The 13,416-nt window shown below is 39.5% G+C and overlaps 1 protein-coding gene across 2 annotated transcripts; it reads left to right on the top strand.

Annotated features, from left to right (window-relative positions):
- Positions 1–453: 453 nt before the first annotated feature.
- Positions 454–4,194, top strand: LOC114456465 (protein L-Myc-1b-like). 2 transcript variants are annotated; one of them, XM_028438242.1, is made up of 3 exons: positions 454–673; positions 1,039–1,594; positions 3,053–4,186. In XM_028438242.1, the coding sequence occupies exons 2-3, from the start codon at positions 1,102–1,104 to the stop codon at positions 3,631–3,633; spliced, it is 1,074 nt and encodes a 357-aa protein (XP_028294043.1). In that variant the 5' UTR covers positions 454–673; positions 1,039–1,101; the 3' UTR covers positions 3,634–4,186. The 2 variants fall into 2 exon arrangements, with proteins under 2 accessions (XP_028294043.1, XP_028294044.1); XM_028438243.1 differs by lacking the exon at positions 454–673 and having other exon boundaries at positions 1,093–1,594; positions 3,053–4,194.
- The last annotated feature ends 9,222 nt before the right edge of the window (positions 4,195–13,416 follow it).

Raw genomic sequence — 13,416 nt, 5'->3', positions numbered from 1 at the left:
TTATGCTATTTTATTTTATTCATCTGCTGCTGAAACTGTGCAAACTTCCCCTTCTAGGGACCAATAAAGGTTATGTTATTGTATATGTTTTATGTCCTATTGCACATCTAAAACCTGCAAAATATTATTCACAAATGACCAAAACTTCAATTTGATGAACCTGACATTTCAACGTCATTGACTGTAAATGAATCAATTAAAAATATCAACATATTAAACGCACGCGTGCATGAGTGTTTTTAACGTTTGGAGGAAGATGCGCGTAAACCTGGGTGTGTTTCTCACTGAGGCTGATTGATCAAATGATGATGATGATGATGATGATGATGATGATGATCATTGTGTGCACGGCTGGTGCTGGAGTCAGTGGGCGTGGTTTACCGGATCTACCGCTGCAGACATTTCTCAGGCTCCGCCCTGCGCTTCTATAACAGGATCTCTGTCTGGCGCGAAAAACGCACTGTGTGTCTGAGGCGGGGAGGGACCCTGTGTGCGCAAACCGGCTTTTTTCCCCCTCCGCATTTTCTCCCCTTTAGCCAAACTGAAACAAAAGTACGGACTAAATCTAGTGTTTGTTCCTGGGATCAACTCCGAGTGTCCAGAAACCGTTTTTGTTTCCAAAGGGAGCTGTGGAGATTTCACCCAATGTCCTGAAATACGCATTAAGGAGCCGGTGAGTAGTTAATGAATGTGTTTCCTGGGCGTTAAAGTTGTGTGCCTACTCTCAATGAACAGATTTATGATTAGGAACAAAAAAAATCTACTTTCAAACACCCAATTTCAGATTTTATTATGAATAATTTCACAATTTAATTACAATTTAAAGCCATAACTGTAGTGTATTCTGATATAAACTTGATAATCTCGTGTGTGTGTGTGAACAGCTTGGGTCCTGAGAGCTCAGGAAAGACGCAGTAAATAATTAATGCGGTCCCATTTGTGGAGGAGTGTGTACTACATATCAGTGTCCCATTAAGGTCTTTTTGTACCAGTGTTTTCCAAGGATCACTGCTAATGTTTCCCTCTCTGCTCGTTCAGGACCTTCTTCACATCTTTTTGGAATTAAAACCTTGAGGGAGATTTAATCATCTGTTTGCAAACATGGACTTTGACTGTTTCCAAGACTACTTCTTTAACTACTTTGACACTGAGGAGGATTTTTACAAGTCCACCGCCCCCAGTGAGGACATATGGAAAAAGTTCGAGCTGATGCCCACCCCTCCTATGTCTCCCACCCGGACTCTGCACATATCAGCCGGGGACAAGCTCAGCTGGCTCTCCAAGGTCCTGGGTCAGGACGAGGAGTCTGACGGTCAGATTCTCCCAGACACACAGGAGCTGCTGAGCTCCAACATAATCCAGGACTGCATGTGGAGTTGTTTCTCAGCCAGTAAGCAGCTGGAGAAGGTTAAAGCAGCAGCAGCGGCGGCGGTGGTGGTTCCTCCAGGCGCACAGAGCGCACAGGTCAGGCCGAGCAAAGCGCAGCTCACCGCGGCCACAGACTGCGTGGACCCGGCTGCTGTCCTCACCTACCCCGCCAGCAGCTGCAGGAAGCCGGCTTCGTCTGGCTCGGAGTCCCGCTCTGATTCCTCCGGTAAGGAACTGAACTGGCCCCGCCCCGGGATTACATTCACCCACTAACAATGCGTAATTTGGAGAGCTGGGATTGTGTTGCATAACTGTGGTCTACTCTACTGTGTGCTGTGCTGCAGTCACTACTCAGTGCATTTCACACTGCACCTCTGAATACACACTTATCCACCATCGTCCCTTTTTCTACGCCTTTATCTTCCACTGCAGTGCTATCACAGATGGGCGGGGCGATCCAGTCATGATGATTTATTACTACTATGCACACACACTTTCAAACCACGAGGGTACCTCTTACATTAACACAACTAGGGCTGCCCTCCCACATTTAAACAGCTGATGAACGAGCTTCTATACATTTCCTGCCTTTGTTCCTTTCTGATGGTTTACTTACTTGGTTAAAGAGTAACTAAAACACAAAACCACTTTTTTCCCCATGCTGAATGATATACAGTTTTCCTTTTCTTTTTCCAAACAAATGCAATAATACAAAAAACTAAGATTTAAGATTTGATGCACATGGCTTCCCTCCAGAAAAACAACAACAAAGACAAAACAATTACATGTTTTACTGCATACACATACTGTATATGAAAGGTAGTGGGTGGTATAGACATAAACTATTAGTCCCACCCCTTTTCCGACATTAGTTACAAATGATCAATTTTCAGTTTCCTGTTTTCCAGCCATTGTTGCTGTTAATAAGATAACTTTGTCATATCTCCACATGATTTTGAATAAATACATGCACACAACATTTTACGCTCACTCAAAATTGTCCTACAATGTAACAACATTTTCTATATATTTTCTTTTACATTTCTTTACATATCTTTAATTTCCATTGGCAAACTGTTCCACAATCTAAATCCACACACTGATATATAAAAAAAAAAGCTTTTCCTTGTTGTCCGCCCACTCACAGACCTAAAATTATTGTAAAACCCTTCAAATACAAATGTATTTGGGTATGAAGTCGTGCTGCTGGTTGATCCAGCTTTTAACATTTTAGTAAAAGTATTTTTAATTTAGTGTTTTTAGTTGTAAAATGTCAGTGACTGCCTTCTATGAGTTGAAAACCAGCTTTTACAATAGATTTTTGCTATTGGCTGAGAACAAGATCATGTGACATTTTGGGACAATCTTGCATCACAAACAAGCACTGTTAGCCCCTCCCCTTTTCTAAATACTGGCACCTGTGGGCTCTATAATCTGTGGTGAGTAGGTTGGATTGAGAGAAGAATGAATAGAGAGGTGTAATGAGTAGCTAGTTAACAGCATAGACTGTTCATATAAACTGGGCGTGTCTTAAATGCTCCACAAGCCACGCCCGTAATCAAGGCATTGGTTTATTTACTCTGAATGCACCTCCTTGTATCTGTTTAATTAAATGTTTACCCATCAATGTAAAAGCTTTTTCTCGACATGCACTGATGAGTTTTGTTTCCTTTTGTCACAACAGACGATGAAGAGGAAATCGATGTCGTTACCGTGGAAAAGAAACAGAACCGGATGCGTCTGGTGAATGTCCGTAAACCAGTCACCCTCACTGTGCGGGCAGACCCCTGCCCCAAGCGCTTCCACGTGTCCGTCCACAGGCAGCAGCACAACTACGCAGCCCGCTCTCCAGATAGCGAGCCGGAAGAGGAGGAGGAGGAGGAGGAGGAAGAGGAAGATGACGACGAGGAGTATGAGGATGAGCCTCAGAGCAAGCGTTCCTGTCAGCTGCTGAGCTCATCCGCTCAGTCCTCGCCCTCCGGGGCCCCCCAAGACTCAGACCCTGAGGACATTGATCGCAGGCGAAACCACAACTTCCTGGAAAGAAAAAGGAGAAACGACCTCAGGTCTCGATTCCTCGCCCTGAGGGATCAGATTCCTGGACTGGAGTCGGCCAAGACTCCAAAGGTGGCCATCCTGACCCAGGCTACAGAGTACCTGGTGGAGCTGCACGGCAGGGAGAAGCGACATCTCCATGAGAAGAAACGCCTGAAATCCAAGCAGCAGCAGCTTATGCGCAAATTATCTGAACTCAAACGTCGCTGACGAGAATGAACTGCCTCACAGACAAACGTCACTTTTTTTCTTTTCTTTCACAGCTACGTGTTTAGTAGATGGAGCAGCAGTTAGGTCTGTGTGCTGGTTCTGTCTTTTCTTTGCACAGCATCACAGTTATGAGCAAAACGGTAGAGTGTATTAATATTTGCGATCACAGAGAAATTTCCTGGTATGCTGCGACGTGACATTGCTTGTCAACAGTTTACAACGTGTGGTAGAGAAGGTTTCTAGGCTGCAGAGGTGTAAGTGGTCGTGGTGGTTTTGATGTCATCACTTCTCATGAATGGTTTGTATGGCTGATTATTATTATTTTTTATTTTTTTTTTGTTTGATGTACAAAAATTGTTCTGTAAATAATAGCTTATTGCTCCAGGGTGAAGAAGTCCCAACGGAGAATTCTCACCAAGCTTTGTTTCTCTGTATGAAATTCTATTTTGATAAGAAAACCGGAAAATGGATAAAAAAGGTCGCACTGCTGTACTTTATATTCACATGTCACTTTGTGATTTCAAGACTTCTGATTTTTTTTTTTTTTTTTTTTCATTTTTAAAGCATGCTATTATCAAAAGCATCATTAAATTTTATACAATGTTTGCATACAAACTTTTGTCTCTTGCTTTTTCTTTTGGTTGGTTTATAAATCTTGGTGCATATTTGCCATAAAATGTGTTGACGTCAGTATCGGGTTTTTTCACCTCATTGAAAAATGTTGTTCCGACATTTGGCAATTTAATCATTACTAAAGTTAAACACATTTTCTTATTTTGCGCAGATGTTTTATAAGATGCATTCAGTGTTGCATCACATTAAAAGTAGGCTGAACATGTTATTTCCATTTAGTGGTTCTCAACTGGTCTCACCACGGTCATTATATCAACAATGCACTTTTTTTTTTTTTTTTTTTTTTAAATTTCAACCAATCAAGACATTCTTCAAAAATAGCTGTTTAAAATGCACATTTTTTTTTTTAATATTCAAACAAAACTATATATTTGAATGTGCAACATGCATTTCACATTGTGCCTGTCAAAAGACAAGTTTCTTAGACGTTAAGTATTAGTACAGGTTCGCGACCCACCAATTGATAATCATATATGATCTAATATTTGGTTTTGGGGAGGGGGTTTTTATATATTAAACTGCAATTTTTTTTATTTGGAGATGTACCAGTAGTTACCAAAAATCCCATTTCATGCTTCCAAAATATTTTTTCCCCCAATGGTTTTCCCACAGTTTACGTTTCAAGGATGGACAGGTGATTGGTCCTGGATGTTCCTTGTATTTTACAATGAGTGAGCTAAATGAATATAGTGCAGATTTTTCAAACGAGGATACATTTAACAAGTGATTTAATTCAATGAACCAGTTTTATAGGACACCTTTTCACCCTGCTATTAAACAGTGGAGTGATCCATGGAGGAGAGGGTTCATTAATCCTCTAAAAGTGACGCTTTGTGCTTAGTTTACCACCTGTTCGTGTATGCAGCGACTTCAACTTTCACTAAAGTGACAACTTAATAAAGTTGTTGAGCTTGACACAACACTGTGCAAACATTCATCATGACTCACCCCAGGCTCAAGTAACAAACCCGAGGTCTCACCTTCGTTAGCTGTAATGCAACCAAGCCGATCGCTCCTTCCCTGTCATACTTTGCAGTGTTTTCACTATAAAAAAAAAAAAAAATTGAGATTCTGTGCACATGTGCTGCATGCAGGTCTGCATGAGGTTAGACCCAGCTTGTCCTTGAGACTTGTCCTTGAGGAGAGTCTGTGTGTGTGATACCATTTGAGGATCCTCCCCTCTGCAGTAGCTGCTGGATGCTGAGCACCTGATGTACTCAGATATAGGTCACATTCATGCACCTAAATATAATCTGTACCTTTGGAGCAGATGTTTATGTTGGTTTCAGTGTGAGTTTGTGGTCAGATACATTTATGAACTCTAAAACTGAGAAAATAACTGGCATTTAATGCGGTTTTGGAAGTGTCTGGTCATTTGATTTCTTTTTTTTTTTTTAGTTTAAAAATTATCGATGACCATTTTAAAACAAAAAAATAACAATTTACTCACTACCGGTTGGGTGTAAAAATTTAACAAATTACTTTCATTCTTTTAAAAGATATTTAATGTCAAGTAAAATTGTTGATTTAGAAATATACTCCAAAAAGTACAAGTACCCATAAAAGCAACTAAATTACAGTAATGTGAGCACTTGTAAAGCGATACTTTCACCTCTGACCATCAGGTTGTCAAACCTAGATCCTGATATGTTCCGGTCCTGCACGTCTTATCGTTTCTCTGCTCAAACATCTTAAGAACTGAATATTCAAAAATTTTTCTTTCACATGCTGCCAAAACTCTGCAATACCTCCTCCAAGTCTGCATTTGCTGCTAAATACAAATTCATAAGAGACAAAGATGATGAGGAGAAAAGGAAGAAGAGGAATCTTTAGGGATGCCCAACAGAGATAATACCAGATAAGAGTTTCCAATCCTTCATGCAGGAAGGCCAGTTCATGTACAGCCTCTTTCCAAAAAATTAGAATATCATGGAAAAGTGGTTTTATTTCCATAATTCAGAACATTGCACCCCAGATCATGACTGACTGTGGATATTTCACACTGGACCTCAAGCAGCATGGGTTCTGTTCCTCACCCGTCTTCCTCCAAACCCTTGGACCTTGATTCCTGAATGAAAGACACACTTTACTTTCATCAGAAAAGAGGACCTTGGACCACTGGCCAACAGTCCAGTCTTTCATCTCCTCTTTTTTTCTGCAAAAACTGAAAAGTAAATGGTGATTTCTTCCCAGTATTCTAATTTTTTGAATTCCTGTTTTTGTGGGTTTTATGAGCTGGAAGCCCAAATTATGTACAATTAAACAAATAAATACTTGAAATCCTTTAAATTGTGGGCCCTGAATCTATAATCTATGAAAGTTTAACTTTTTGAATGAAATTATGGAAATCAAACAACTTTTCTATGATATTCAAATTTTTTGGAAAGGGTCTGTATAGTCCAAAAGGTCATGTCAGCAAAATTGCATTTGAAATGTTTTCCTTGTTTACATAGAGGTTCAAAGCTTTCACAAATGACTTTTTAAGAGATTTAGTTTTTTTTGTTTTTTAAAACAATTTAAATGGTTTAATAAAAAAAGTTGTAATTGTATGTGTGTAAAAAAAATAAAGAAAAAAGCTGCTCTGAACTGTTTTAGGAAGTATTAACTTCAACGTGAGCAGTTCCTCATTATTATTTCGCTCTGTATAAACTAAACCTAGATCCCTGATGAGGAATGTGGAGTTCTTCACAGTTCCTGCCTCGTTAATGACCTCCTGCACAGGTCTCTGCAGGTCTTCATGACTCACATTTCTGCTCCACTCATTTGTTCATCAAACCAAGAACAATCATTTATGTTTCAAGTCTGCCCTGACAGACAAGCTTGGCACACCTTGAAATCCAACCGTCCTCCTGCATCTCAGCAGCTTTTGTTCCAACATGGACATAAGGGTGTATTCCTTGTATTCCATCTCTGGGCCTCATTTCCATCCCCGGGGGGGGGGGAGTTTTCTTTGGCACAGTTGAATGCATTTCCGTTGTTGGGTTTACTTTCTTTTTTTTCTGTTGAGATGACACAGCTGACAGAGTGAAATGATCTCATCTACACTCAATACAAACTTCCAGGCAAGAAAAGTAACTGAGCTTTGCGATTCCTGTGTAAAATCAACCTATCATGGACCTTTATTGAGAAAATAAACCCTGCAAAAAATCAAAAGTTGCACTTGATTCAAATGTGGATTAGTGCGACTATAAATAATTAGTTTACAGAAGCATTAATGTGTCTGTAGCTTGGGTCAGTCCTTCATTTTCACAGGGGGGGAAACATACTTACCAGGAGTTGAGTCTGATTTATAGAGTGAACGGATGACACAATCTAAAGCTAAAGTTGAAAACTAAAGCCAGAAAAGTCTTGCCACCAGTTGTTTGTATGCAAACATTGCCCGTGAAGACGTTTGGCAGTTGTGGCGCACCTATGTTTGAGAAGAACTGCGTTTATCCTGAAGGAAACAATGAGGTAAGAGGAGCTCTTTGTCCTGTGGGATGCTCCGCTGACGGTTAACTCGTCAGACTGGATTTTCAACCCTGAAGTCACCCTCCCAGAAACCTCTGAAATGCATGTGCGACTGCTTGTAAACACACGTTTGTGTATGCCATTGCCACATTTTTACAAAGACATGGCCTGTTTGTGTTTTTTTCAACGAAATAAAATTAGTTAACGTCGTCGTTACTGTCTGGAACAAAACAAAAACCTGTCAGGGAGAGGCTGTGAAAAATCAAAGTTCTAGCTTTGACGTAAATATAAACGAGAACGTAATGATAAACTGCAAGGAAGGAGACAAATTAGTGCACATATAAAGTACATTTTAGGATAAGACACGATGCTAAGTAGGAGAAAAAGGTTAAACATCAGATGTGGGAACTTTTTAGCCTTGTTTCTACAATGTCAGTATCCGGGGGCGGAGTCATGGGGGAAAACTGTTAGTATTTCATGGGTAACTGTTCTACTTAACCAACCATCATAGTTCAGTGAACAGAGCAGTTTTCTGATCAATAGTCAGTTGTCCGCTGTTAGCATTGCTAGATTGTTAGCTAATAACTTTTATAATAAATATGAGCAATTGATAAATCATGAGCAACTGTTAAATTAGCTGTCTCAAAACGTTCCTGGAAAATGTGGGACGTTGTGTTTAAAGCACAAAGCTGTGTACTGGAAAATGTATTGTTAGACCAAAGACATTATACAATTGAATGATAAGGGGCTGTTAAACATTTTCCAGTTCAGCTGTGATACAGCATATCGAGAGCAAGAATAAACCCCAACAACACATGCTACAAAGCATGATTTTCAGCCATTTTTGTTGTGGAGATTAGAGGGGAAAAAAAAAAAACTGGTCTACTTCATTGTCTTTTGTTGATGTTAATAATTACAGTGAAAACAGAGACGTTAAAGAGCGATATACTGTATAGGGTGGCCCCCCATGCACGTGGAGACCCAACGCCTGGGTTTCTAAGATCAAACCAGATTACACAAAAGTCAAGCGCAGGGCAAGGCCAAACCATAAATACACGTTCCTTAGTCCAGGGCAGCTGAATGCCTGGTTTCACATAGCTTTTAATGGCTGAATGGGGATCATTTAGTGCATGTTACACCTATATTTACATCAAAGACAAGATAAGGGAATTAGATCAGGCTATAGGCCTACAGCAGTGACAAAACTGTTGTGTATGCAAAGAAGCAAGATTTTGTAGTTACGTCAAAAATAATCAGCACGTTTTAAATAGAAACACAACCCAAATGATGACAGCGCATCTAATTTTTAGATGCTGCATATGCATATGGAAGTCACGAAGAACTTTGACGTAGTGGTTACTTGAGGAAGGGCTCTATTCATGTAACTCAAACTGGTTGAATGAAGTTAAAGTTAAAAATATTTCCCATCGTGGCATAGGGTGTAGCCGTTTTCAGGTGTCTTTCTTCCTCTGTCAGACATGTGTGGATCTGGAGTAATAGATGGTTCATAGTGGCATCCAAATTTCTCACTTCCTGTCTAAATCTGCGCACGGTAATCTTAGTGGTCTTCTCAAGTAATAACATCATGACGTCCAAGGAACTGGATACAAGCATCTAATCATTAAAACGTTGGATTGAAATGTTATTTTACCATAGACGTTCTATGAGACCAGAAATACAAAGAGTACCTGATGTGACGACAACATGACGTGCTGATTGGCTGAAATCTCCAAAATGTCTATACCCAAACATTTTGGGACATTGCGTTTATTTGACGGCTAAAAGTTCATATAAACGACTCTGAAGACTTTTTTTTAAAAAATTTTTTATTCACAAATGAGTAACAAAATCTTCTTATTCAGCTTTATATCTTCTTGTAATGGGTTGTGAATGCGTTTAATGTTTTTAAATGTGCTTTTTAAAACGCAACAAAAACCCAAATACGCTTGATTATGATTCCCCCATTAGAGTGCTAAACAATGTGACTCTGTTTTATAAGTCTATAATCAAGTAATCATGAACTTACTTTTAGGACATGATGTCCTAAAAGTAAGTGTAATGTGAAAATTAACTCCAAACAAATAATCTTTAAAATGTCCTAAAACAAAACAAAGTAAATGAGAGGATTTGAACGTTTCCCGCACAGGGGAAACTCCACCAGTTAAACTTGCTGCACTGGAATTTCTGGTTGAATAACCGTCAGTTAGGCCATGTGGGAGTCAGTCTGTCACTTGCTTTTCTACATTACTTTAACAGACTGATAATGAACAAAAAAAACAAAAACAAACAAAAGCACATCAGCATTCCTGGAAAGTGAAAGTGTCAACTTTCGCAACTTCCTCTTGCCGTCGCAGACAATAATCTCTTACTCTGACAGTTTGAAAGTGAAAAAGCACGCACACTCACAGGCGGATTGAGCAATATTTCCACCGTATTAACTGAGTGGACTCTGACTGGCCTCGTTTGTATGGCGTGTATACATTGCATGTTTACACAGAGTCGCAGAGGAAACGGACCAAAAAAATCACACTGTGTTTCAGAGGGAATCCTTCTTATCTTTGACCTATATGCAGAGTAGCTAAAATTTAGGCGGGAGAGAAACATGCTTATCTAAGGGCGACTTTGTGATGTGATGTGAGCTGGAGGTGATGGACCTGGGGGTGCACGCTGATGGTGCTCAGGTTGTACAGGCACTGCAATAGTTGCAGGAAATCACAGTCAAGTCTCTCTCACTCACCATTAAATGAAGCCTTCCCTTTATTTGTCTGCATACAACGTTGTTGTTTTTTGTTTAAAAAAAAAAAAATCTGTATGCTGTTTATAAACAAACCATAGTGTGTTACATTTATGAAATCAATGAGCTGCCAGTGCAACAGAGAAAATAAAGTTACGTGTGTGTATGTTTTGAACTTCGGAAAAAAAGACGCTGGGTTGAAGGTTGTCTTTAATAAAACACTGAATGTCCATTTGAGATAATGTTGTATTTAAGAACAAAAAGCTTAACTTCAGTTTTATGGTCACTTAGCGTAAATGTGTGGGTACGAACTTGGAACTTCTCTTGAAAATTCCTTCTCTACTTCCTCACCTACTCTAGCTTGAGTATAAAACAGTAGTTGAAGCTCCTTCAGGGGGAATGGCCAGGGTTACCCCCAAAAGGTGATTCAGTGAGGTTTAGGTTATATGGACAATGTTTGAGCCGAACCCGCAATAGATTCCTCCCCAAGTTAGGCCCCGTCTACATGGAGACGGGTTGTAGTCTGAACAGTCAAGTCTTTTATAGTTTACACTAGGAGTGTGATGATATCTCTGTACGGCAATATATATCGCAATATTTTAAATGATCTTTTTTATTTATTTACTTTTTCAAATCCTTTTCTGCTTTTTCACTAAAATGTGCAGGTAGGTCGTCACATAAATTTTACCACTGTTTGCTGAAGGAACCAATATATTGTTTACTGGAATATTGCACTACAATGGTGTCACTGGTAAGAAAGACCCTATTTTTTGTTTACAGAAAGCACTGTTGGAGATACTTATTCATTTACATTGGTATGTTGACACTTTTTCAGTTTCCAATCCTTATATCTACTGACCTACATTTCAGCCTGGATGTATCACGGGACCTTTGATCCTCTGTAGAACAACAAGGAAGCTACTGTACAAAAACACAAACATCCCCACGACAGGATTTGCTTCCAGTTAAACTCATTTTTTGCTTTTTTTTCCCCTCTCTCACTTTCTCACATTCCCTGTCCTACTATTGTCAGACCCTCCTCCAGTCTTCTGACTGCTGACCTTTCCTCAGGTACTTATGTCCACCCTTTGCTAATCTAGGCCAGTCTCCTGAGCCCAGTCATGCTCCCGCCTACACTGTTCACCCTCCCCATCCTTGGCCCAATGTTACATAACAGCAATGATTCATTTGGAAACTGTATATATGTTCCTCTCTTCAGATACAAGTGCACTCAGATGACTGAAGTCAAACTTGGATTTTCCTTTAAACATATGCAAAGCCAACCAGTGGCTCTGCATAAATACTATTTAACTCCTGAGTGTCACAAAATTGTAAATCAGATGCAGATGCCTAAGGTTGTCCAGTATTTTGAGTTGATTTTATTTAGTTTCGTCACTATCATCCATTGCTAGTAACCTAATTTGTTGTAGGATAGTAGAATCTTAAACACATTTGGAAGGGTTAGCGTTGGGCCAGGCGGGAGTATCGTGTCAGCAGAGCAGCCTTTTCAACCTGTCTGTTTAATCTGCTAATCCTAATCCCGTTAAGAGTAAACACCAGCGCCATCTGGGTTCAGACGCACTGCACCCAAGCATGTGATTAACCCGCCTAAAATGGTTTTGGATCTATAACACTGATGAACTATCAGAAGCTCATTCCATTCCAGCCTCACTAACTCAATCACACCAAAGATCAACAATGACTGGTAATCAAACAAGTCACATGATATCATTCGTACTGGTAACAGCATCGGTGAAAGAAAATGTCCAGTAATTTGTGTTTGTGGTGTTTTCAGCCTCAGAGATGGGGCTTTCTGAGGAGTGACGTAACCGTGATGTTGATTAATGGATAATCTGGAGGAGAGCAGGGAAAAGGGCCTCAACTGTAACAACGGCCTGGTTGCCCTCACCCTGGCAACCCAAACTTCAACACAATTCCTTTCCTGTGTTCACAAAGCACAGGCTAAAAGAGAGAAAGTGTGGAAGACTTAAAAGCAACATCATTTTCAAAGGGTTTGGAATGTTCACATTTGAATGTGCCATTCTCACAGCATTACACTGATGGGTTTTTTTTTAGCCTCAAATAGATAAGGATTAGGATTAGAATTTGGGAATCCATACAAATATTTTTTTTAAAGTGTCTTTCATTACACAAATTCCTGCATTGATGGGTTAATATTTATATTCAACAGGTATAGATGACCCCCGCAACCCTGATAAATGGGAATAAGCGGGTATGAAAATGGATGGAAGTATAGATGACCAAACCTTATCATGTGCTTCAACTATTGAAGTTACTTTCATTATTTTTGTGCACTTATTCTGGAAGTATCAACTGTTTGAAATTGTAAAACAGTAAAAAAAATGTTATCATGTAGTGCAAGATTGTAACAAATACTTCCTCCAACCATGTTCTCATCGACCTGCAGCACTTTTGCATCTTTTAGCTAATTGTTCAGATGTAGCTTTAATGACTTCTGAGGACACGGCCTTGTTTATACCAAGCAGCAGATCAGGCTGCATTTAGCATCACCGTGTGTTTTAAAGAGTGTTTTTTTCTGACATAAATAAAGGGAGGGGGAGGGGGGGTTAACAATCCTTATTGTTATTGTTGTCATTGGCTCTCGTGGGTGCCTTTGTTTTGATGGAAGGGGGGGTGTTATCAGTGGGAGGCGGCAGCAGCAGGAGGTGTCTTCAGTGGGCAACACTAATGTCATTACTAAAAAGTCTTCTGAATTGCTCACTTGTGATTACAAATGTTATTATAATTTATAATAAATTATTATTTGGTTTTAAATTTGTACACTTTTAAGATCTTGTGATTGTCAAAATTTGGCATTTGGGACAATTCATTAATTAATGATCTTGTCCTTGGTGTGTTGCTGTTTTTGGTTTATTTAAGGATAAAACACAATTTAATAAAACCTTCCACCCAGTTTGTGGAGTACATTCACAAAAGCTTTGATT

Source organism: Gouania willdenowi, chromosome 22 (assembly GCF_900634775.1).
Source record: "Gouania willdenowi chromosome 22, fGouWil2.1, whole genome shotgun sequence".
Classification (NCBI taxonomy): domain Eukaryota; kingdom Metazoa; phylum Chordata; class Actinopteri; order Blenniiformes; family Gobiesocidae; genus Gouania; species Gouania willdenowi.
The sequence above is the reverse complement of the archived record's forward strand: the minus strand, read 5'-3'. Positions and strand labels throughout refer to the sequence as shown.

What these genes read in the sequence shown, in the direction of transcription:
- LOC114456465 (XM_028438243.1), top strand. Translation starts at nt 1,102, where the DNA reads ATGGACTTTGACTGTTTCCAAGACTACTTCTTTAACTACTTTGACACT. An exon ending in GTCCCGCTCTGATTCCTCCG is followed by an intron (nt 1,595 to 3,052) that starts GTAAGGAACTGA and finishes TTGTCACAACAG; the next exon opens with ACGATGAAGAGGAAATCGAT.